The sequence below is a fragment of the Microtus ochrogaster genome, chromosome 17, assembly GCF_000317375.1.
Source record: "Microtus ochrogaster isolate Prairie Vole_2 chromosome 17, MicOch1.0, whole genome shotgun sequence".
NCBI lineage: Eukaryota > Metazoa > Chordata > Mammalia > Rodentia > Cricetidae > Microtus > Microtus ochrogaster.
The window spans coordinates 3,682,631-3,691,462 of NC_022019.1; the positions used below are offsets into that span (position 1 = coordinate 3,682,631).

At 41.6% G+C, this 8,832-nt stretch overlaps 2 protein-coding genes across 2 annotated transcripts in view; both read right to left on the bottom strand.

The window, feature by feature from the left end:
- Styx (serine/threonine/tyrosine interacting protein) overlaps positions 1 to 5,876 on the bottom strand; it is a 34,538-nt gene extending 28,662 nt beyond the window's left edge. The window contains exon 1 of the mRNA XM_005355386.2: positions 5,550 to 5,876. Within this exon, the coding sequence (XP_005355443.1) occupies positions 5,550 to 5,606 (57 nt within the window). The 5' untranslated portion in view covers positions 5,607 to 5,876. The remainder of the gene's footprint in view (positions 1 to 5,549) is intronic.
- A 2,013-nt stretch (positions 5,877 to 7,889) lies between these two features.
- Positions 7,890 to 8,832, bottom strand: part of Psmc6 (proteasome 26S subunit, ATPase 6) — a 25,330-nt gene continuing 24,387 nt past the window's right edge. The window contains exon 13 of the mRNA XM_013349202.1: positions 7,890 to 8,375. Within this exon, the coding sequence (XP_013204656.1) occupies positions 8,257 to 8,375 (119 nt within the window). The 3' untranslated portion in view covers positions 7,890 to 8,256. The remainder of the gene's footprint in view (positions 8,376 to 8,832) is intronic.

Sequence of the window (8,832 nt, forward strand, 5' to 3'; positions counted from 1 at the left end):
CAAGTTATTTTCTGTCGTTTACTAAACCTCCTGAGAAGGAACTAAATTCCTTTTGTATCTATAGGCAACTAAGGGGCATTCAGAAAGCCTCTTATACATCTGCTGTTTTTATATATCAAAGTTATCAGTATGTCAAACACTACTATTTTGGGGTGAACTTTTCTGAATTCCTTCAATTTAGCAAGAAGTAGAAGAAAGAACTCAAAGATCAAGTGCGTCTTTAAAGTACTTCCCCTCCCCAAAAGATTTCATTGGGTGTAGGGGGATAACTTTCAATACTATTAAGCTATTAAGTTTTTGTTTGTTTGTTTTTTAAAAAGAGCATAAAAAAAATGGAATTTGAACCTTTCTCTCTCTCTTTGGTTTTTTAAGACAAGGTTTTTCTGAGTAGTTTTGGCTATCCTGTAACTCAGAGAGATCCTCAAACGCAAAGGATGAAACCACTGCTCAGCTCTTTTTTTAAAAATTTATTATTTTTTATTGTTTTAATTGAGCTATATATTTTTCTCCACTCCCCTTCTGCACTCTCATGATCTGCACGTTCCCAATTTACTCTGGAGATCTGGTCTTTTTCTACTTTCCATGGAGACTGATCCATGTATGTCTTGTCTCTCTTAGGGTCTTCTTTGTTAAGTTCTCTGGGACTATGGACTGTAGGCTGGCTTTTCTCTGCTTTATGTCTAAAAGCCACTTATGAGTGAGTACATATTATATTTGACTTTCTGGGTCTGGGTTATACCACTCAACTCCTTACCTCATTTTTTTTTGTTGTTGTTGTTGTTGTTGTTTTTTTCAAGACAGGGTTTCTCTGTAGCTTTGGAGCCTGTCCTGGAACTAGCTCTTGTAGACCAGGCTAGCCTCGAACTCAGAGATCTGACTGCCTCTGCTTCCTGAGTGCTGTGATTAAGGGCATGTCAGTTTTTAAACAAAATCAAAATTTCAAAGTTGTTTCAAACTCTGTAAGCTTGTAGACAATAGACCATGAGATACTGTTTCCATATTTATATTTTAAAATGTTATTATGGAGGGTATGGTGACATTTATCTTTAATCCCAGCATCTAGGAGGCAGAGGCAAGTGGATCTCTGAGTTTGTGGCCAGCTTGGTGAGTTCATAATGAGTTCCAGGACAGCCAGGGATACAAAGGGAGACAATGCTGCTATTAATAATAATAATAATAATAATAATAATAATAATAATAATAATAATAATATCTTAAGGTGAAAAGCAAATTATATAGCAGAAAGAGAATAGAAAGCTATTTCTATTCACAGGTCACATACATACATACATAACCTTTTTTGGAGAACTTCAAGCCTATTAGACAACAAGTAATAAGTATGGATCTCTGAAACCTAGAAATGTTTAGGGAAAATTTCATTTCAAACTATTCCCGTTGCCATGATCAGATCCTAATTTTCAAGAGCTGTCTTATCCTAAACCTACAGTTATATTTCAAATATGGTTTGAGTGTATTTCCTAAGGAAAATAAGGAAAAGGTGTTGAAATATCTTTCTATTATGAGAATTAAAAGGTGGAAAAATCAATACAACTATAGTGTGCTGGAGGGGCCTCTGAAAAGTGATTATGTTTAAATAATGTTATTAGCATAATCCTAATTACTATATCCTGCTGAGGAGGAAAATCAGATGACTGACATACAAGACAGAGATGTATGAATAGATACACACACCATTCTTTGTCTCTTGTAATATGATACCATATATTACCTGGGGACTCTACCAACAAGGCCATCAATTGATGACGGCCCTTGATCTTGTACTTAACGACAAGAGGCCCAAATAAGCCTTTAAGAAAACAAAAAACCTGCATTGAGCTAGATCTCTCTAGCCTATTTCTTTTTCTCTTCTCTCTCTCTTTGTGGGTGGTGGTGGTATCCTGCATTATGGCTAAGGTAAGCCTGACGTAGGACTTACTATGTAGCCCAGACAAGCCCTGTTTGGTACTTGTGGCAATCCTTTTGACACTGCCCAAATGCTGGGATTAGAGGTATGAACAATCATGCCTGGCTTTCCATTATTAACTGTTTGTCGTTTTTTTTTTAAGGGGGTGGAGATTGTGGTATGTGTAGGTGCACTTGTATAGAGTGGGAAGTGTGCTTGTGTGTAGGTGTACAGGTATAGAGGTGGAAGTTGATATCTACTGTGTTCCTCAGTTGCTCTTTATTTTCTAATTATTTATTTATCTATTTGCTTGTTTTATTTTGAGACAGGGTCTCAATGAGTACCCCTGGCTAATCTGGGACTTATTATGTAGATCAGGCTGGGCTGGAACTCAGAGATCAGCCTGCCTCAGACTCCTGGGTGTTAGGATTAAAAGTGTGTGTCCATATGACTATTTTGCATTACTTATTAAGGTAGGGTCTCTTGCTGAACTTGGAACTCTGACTCCTCTTACTAGCCAGTTTGCTCCTGGATCCCATCTCTCCAGCTCCAATGTTCTGAAATCACAGCACATCTCCCTAGATTTTAGTGAGCTCTAGGGACTCAAACTCTAGACACCATACAAACATATCCTCTTATGGAAGGTTCAGCCTATCATGAAAAGACAACAAAAATGTAATAAGTGCAATAATTTTTATGACATAGGTATATAAAATAAAAACAAAGGTTACAGTAGTATGGAATATTAAACATATCTGGGGTAAAGAGAACAGTGAGAGGAGCTGGTAAAAGACAGGGAAAGTTTCTCTGAAGAAGTACTGCCTAAGTCAGGTGGTAGTGGACTATGCTTTTAATCCCAGAACCCAGGAGACAGAGGCAGCCGGATCTCTAGGCTAGCCTGGTTTACAGGTCTTCTAGGACTATACAAAGAAATCTTGTCTCAAAAAAACAAAACAGCCGGGCGGTGGTGGCGCACGCCTTTAATCCCAGCACTCGGGAGGCAGAGGCAGGGGAATCCCTTGAGGCCCGCCTGGACTACAAGAGCTAGTTCCAGGACAGGAACCAAAAAGCTACGGAGAAACCCTGTCTCAAAAAAAAAAAAAAAAAAAAAAAAAAAAAAAACCCAAAAAAACCTTAACTATTGCCTAAACTTAACCCAAGTTAAACATCCCCATCCCTACCATTTCTCTGTGTAGCCCTGGCTGTCCTGGAACTTATTATGTACACAAGGGTAGTCTCAACCTGGCAGAAATCTGCCTGCCCTCTGCTTCAAGAGCAGAGTATACTGGGATTAAAAGTGCGCACTACTACATTCAACTTCAAATCTCTCTTCTTGAATTTCACTTTTACCAAAGCAGGATTTGGTTTGAAATTTTGGTTTTCTATGTGGAAGAAAATGCTGATTGTTCCTGATGCCTTACATATATCACTGAGAAATAGTAAATCGATATCAGATAAAAGTTATTATTCCCAGTAAGAAGTTACAGTTTTTCCAGGGAATAAATATACTATAAACAGAATAAAATATGAAAAAAAATTTAAACGAGAATTTCTAAGAATAGGGGAGGGAAGAATTAAGGTGTATTTAAAAAGCCTAAAGAACCAGGCTGAGTCAGGCTGGAGAGACAGCTCAGAAGTTAAGAGCACTGGCTGCTCTTCCAGAGGTCCTGAGTTCAATCCCCAGCAACCATATGGTGGTTCACAACCATCTGTAATGACATCTGGTGCCCTCTTCTGGCATGCTGGGATACATGGAGGCAGAATGTTGTATACATAATAAATAAATAAATCTTTAAAAAAAAAAAAAGAACCAGGAGTCAAGACTACGAAGTCACTGTGTACTGTGGTATGCCTGGATATAACCCTTATTCTAAGTAAACCTCAATCTGTGTGTGTGGTTCCTAACAATGCCTGAGTGGAGGTCATAAGGCTACGTGTTCTTCCATCATGTTCCATCACAAGGGAAACTGATTGCTGAACTGAAATTACTTTTCTTTGAAGACAAAAAGTATACCTCACTCACATCACTGTATGTTAAAGAAAAAAGTACAAATTTCTTTTTTATGATTCAACTTAAATAAATTCACGTTTCAAGCATCACTACTACAAATAAGAGAGAGAATTCTCCAAATGCCTGTTATCTACTTGGGGGATCAGAAGTTAAAGGTCATCCTTGGCTGCAGCAATTTTCAGGCCAGCCTGGCTATGTAAGATCTTGTCTTAAAATTAAAAATCATTTAAATGAAGTAGTTAGGTTTGGTGGCAGCACACACCTTTAATACCAGGACTCAGGAGACTGAGAAAGGCGGACCTCTGTGAGTTTGAGGCCAATCTGGTCTACAAGAGCTAGTTCCATGCCGGGCGGTGGTGGCGCACGCCTTTAATCCCAGCACTGGGGAGGCAGAGGCAGGCGGATCTCTGTGAGTTCGAGACCAGCCTGGTCTACAGAGCTAGTTCCAGGACAGGCTCCAAAGCCACAGAGAAACCCTGTCTCGAAAATCAAAAAAAAAAAAAATTTAAGACAGACTGCTGCACAGAGTGTTCCAGGACAGCCAGGGCTACATAGAAACTATGTCTCAAAAAACCCACCACAACAAAACAAACACCAAAAAAGTAAACATCAAATGAAGATATTCAATAGAATTGAGTATGTGGCATAAATTCAATCCAAAATAAAGCAATTACTTTTTTGAGATAGGGTCTCATGTAACTCAAACTGGCCTCAAACTTGCTATACAAACCAAGCCTGCCCTGAACTCCTGATCTTTCTGCTTCCACCTCCCAAGTTGTGGAAACACACGAATGTGGCAGCTATACCACCCTCCAAATACCTTTTAAGCACTTGGAGGGATGAAAGGGTGCACGCGGTTAAAATCCCATTCCTTGGAATTGGGAGGCAGGTGGATCTTTGTGAGTCTGAGGACAGCCTAGTCTACATATTGAGTTTCAGGACAGTCAGGGCTATGTTGACAGACCCTGTCTCAAAACACACAAACAAAACTCTAGAATCCTTTCTTGATCCTATTCAGTGTCACAGCTAAGAGTCCTTGTCTTGTTACTAACAGCCTCTACTGAACTCCAAGTTAATTGTTTCTGATACCATAAAATACTTACAACAAAGGGGGGGGGGAATTTCTGCATGTGGTAGGTAGAGAAAAATCAAGGTGGAGTGAAAAAGAACCCTGAATCAAGGAATCGGGAGAAGGTAAAGGTAAGTAATTTGCTCTCAACAGTAAATTGCCTCCTAGGGCAAGACTTATGATTAAAAGTTTTAAAATTCAAAGCTAGGTTTGTGACTTTAAAAAAAAAAAAAAACAACTTGGGGAACTATTACGAGGGTGCAATTCCAGAGTTCACGCCTCCGGTCTATTCCACACGTGGGGCTATGTGTCCCGCGTGTGAATTTAACATCAAGCTCAGATTAAAAACAACTCCACAGAGTGTTGCTTTGGCAATCAGAAATGAGTCTATCTTCAAGTAAATTTCCAACGCAGAAGCGAGAGGCCAGGGGTACTCTTCACGTTGGGTACTCTACTAGGACCTCACGGGTGCCCCCCAAAGGGAAAGGGAAGCGTCTACGACGGTTGGGCTAGAGTCGCGGCTCGGCCAGAGTCCCGGGTCGGCCTGCGGCGGGGCGGGCGCTCACCTCGGTGTCGTCTTTGCACTGTGGGAGCGAGGGGAACTCCAGCTTCATGTCCTCCATGGTCCCAGGGATCCGGCGGGTGGGCGCGGCGCGAGGGACAGCGGTGCGCCCGGCCGTCCCCCGGGCTGGCGGAGGCGACGCGGGAAGGAGGGCGGGCGGACGGCGGGCAGACGCGCGGCGGGCTCACAGCGAGCACTCGCGGACCACGGTATCCAGGCGGCTGCAACAGGAAGGCAGAGGGCAAGGTGACGCTCTGCCAGCCGCCATGCTGCGGCCGTCCCCCCCCGCAGGTCTTCGCGCCCCTCAGACAGCCCGGATCCGGCCCAGGCACGAGCCCATAACCGTCTCCTCCCGCCCCCACCCACTCGCCACAGCCAATCCCAGCCCACGCTCGCCGACGGCCCGCCCCCGCCGCCGCCAGGTGTCAGCGTGCCTCCGCCCCGCCCGTCCGCGAGCGCGCAGACGCGGGGGGCGGGGCCTCCTGCGGGGCGGGGCCGTGGCCGGAGGAAGGGAGGGGAGGTCCCAGGAGAAGGCTGTCCGCTGTCAGGCCAGCTAGGCCGACCTTCCCAGATGGGCACTCCGAAGGGAGGCTGCCCACCCAATTTGTGAAGGAAGTTATAACCCAGACCGGAAGAGTTCAGTTTAAATCCATGTTAGACTATGCAGAAAACGAGATACCCATCTCCTTAAAACAATTTAAAGTGGCCTCTTAGGAAACTCCCGAGTGTAACAACTCAAGAGAATCCTGGAAATGATAAATAATAAAAGTCACCAGAAATGATAGCTCCCTTTGAGTTAAATTTCTACATATAACATGCTTGGGTGTATGTGTGCCATGAGCGGAGCGTGCGTTAGAGTTAAGGTTTTAAAGGTTAGGAATATACTTTCTTAGGATCTCACTCTGTCAGCCAAGCTCGTCTTTAAACCCACAATCAATCTATCTAGTCTCCTCTTGAGTCCTGGAATTAAAGGACACCATCAGGCCCAGCTGTAACTTCTGGAGAATCCTTGGTTTCACTGCCTATAAGGTGTGTAACTAACAGTCTTGCTGTTTTATATTTTGAAGAGTACTTTATCTAAAGACCTTGGAACTTACTATTATTAAAACTCATCCTTTAGAAAAAGTGGAAGGGCCATACGGGTATTTAACTTAGACGTCCTCTCATTCTCTTCATCTTGTGTATGGAATGGATCCAGAAGTAGAATTGTTCAATAAAGTAGATGGCCAGCCTACTTTATTGGCCAGAGGGTTCCGTGTTCTCTAGTTCTACATAACTGTTATCCAGCCTGAAAAACTGTAAAAGGCAAGAATACTGTGCGAGTAATTTTTAATTAAAAAGTAATCAGATGGTAGGTATGGTGATGAATGTCTTTAATCACAACACTCGGGAGGCAGAGGCTGGAGAATGTCTGAGTTGAGGCCAGCCTATTTCATGTAGTGTTTCCAGGTGAGCTACCTAGGGCCACCTAGTAAGACCCTGTCTCAAAAAGAAAGGGGAAACATAAAGAATTATGTAGCTAGAGCCGGGCGGTGGTGGCGCACGTCTTTAATCCCAGCACTCGGGAGGCAGAGGCAGGCGGGTCTCTGTGAGTTCGAGACCAGCCTGGTCCACAGAGCTAGTTCCAGGACAGGCTCCAAAACCACAGAGAAACCCTGTCTCGAAAAACCAAAAAAAAAAAAAAAAAAATTATGTAGCTAGACAGGTGATTTATGATTGGTCCTTTGGTATATGAAACTGAAGTTTGATAACTTTGTCTAAACAATCCTTAACTATAAATAATCTCAATCTTTAGGCAATGATGATTTCCTTATATAACTTTGATTGCCACATGAAATTAGAAAGACTTGTGTGCAAGTAACAGAACTTCTAAACATTTCTAGATATGCTCAGCCTGGTCCCCCCACAGATATGTACAGAATCCATGGTGAGCCTAGGAAAAAATGCATCTCTGGAAACCATGTATATGCAAAATTATGTATCTCTGTAATACAGATTTTTCCTGGATCCAGACCATAACAGCCTCAAAAGGAAACTATTTTTTCACATTACCAAATGAACTATAAGCAGTACTTCTAATCATAAAAAAAGTTAAAGTTAACTATCAAGTAGGCTAATGGAAGTAGGTAAAGAGTAAGTACTTCCTGGAAGATGCAAATGCATGTATGTTCCCACACGCACACATAAGGTGTATAAGACAATTTTGTGAACTTCATGAGTACTGTTTTAAAAAAAATGCAAAGACCCATTTCAATTTTCAATTTCATCCAGGCTCTCAAATCATTCACTTACTGAACCAGAAAGACTAGAATAAATGTGCTCTTAGAAAAGACAAGAATATATATAGGACAACTAAAACAGATTTTATTCCATTTTTTCAGGATGAGGAAAACAAAATATAAAATAAGTCATAAGAAATGCTCTCCTGTACTATCTCAAATCATTTAAATGTTGTACAAAATGCTCACAAAGCAATTATGAAAAGCTTCAACATGTCTTTTGTAAATTGTGCTGCAGTAACTGCAACATTAACATACAACTTTCTTCTGTATCAATTTTAAAAGAATTACTAAATTACATACTATTATGTTGCTCATACATGTTTATTCACTTTTAATGAGGTCACTGCCAATACATACATTATTTTCCTTAACTTTATTTTTACATTAAGCCAATGTCTGTCATGCAGCCATCAAAAACCTGATAGCAAATCACACAGGTTTGTAGTCTAGTTTGGACTCCAGCTTCTTAGAGTCAGCCACTTTCCTGACTGCTTTCATGAAGTCTTCCTGAACTACAAAATCATGATCAGCACGAATGGCAAACATACCTGTGGAAACAAAACAAATTTGCTGCTTACCATATGTGAATTACAGATCCATAAGAAAATCAAGCTACCACAGTGGCACATGCCTATAATCTCAGCAACTAGGGGACTGAAACAGGAGGATTCCAAGTTTGAAACTAGCCCAGACAACTATCAAGACCTGCTCTCAAAAGAAAGGAGGACGAAAACTCTGTGGAGTAAATGTGAAGCTGTATAGATCTACTACCTCTGACCAGCAGTGCTACATTACTAAAATACGCTATCTCCATTCAAATCATTTTTGCAAGCAGCGTAGCATAATTTTTAAATGAAGCAGATAATGCAATTATCTGAATATTTAAATGTGGATTGCAGCTGAGCAGTGGTGGTGCACACCTTTAATTTCAGAACTTGGACCTCTGTGAATTCAAGGCCGGCTTGGTCTATAAGAGCTAGTTCCGAGCAGGGCGATGGTGGCGCA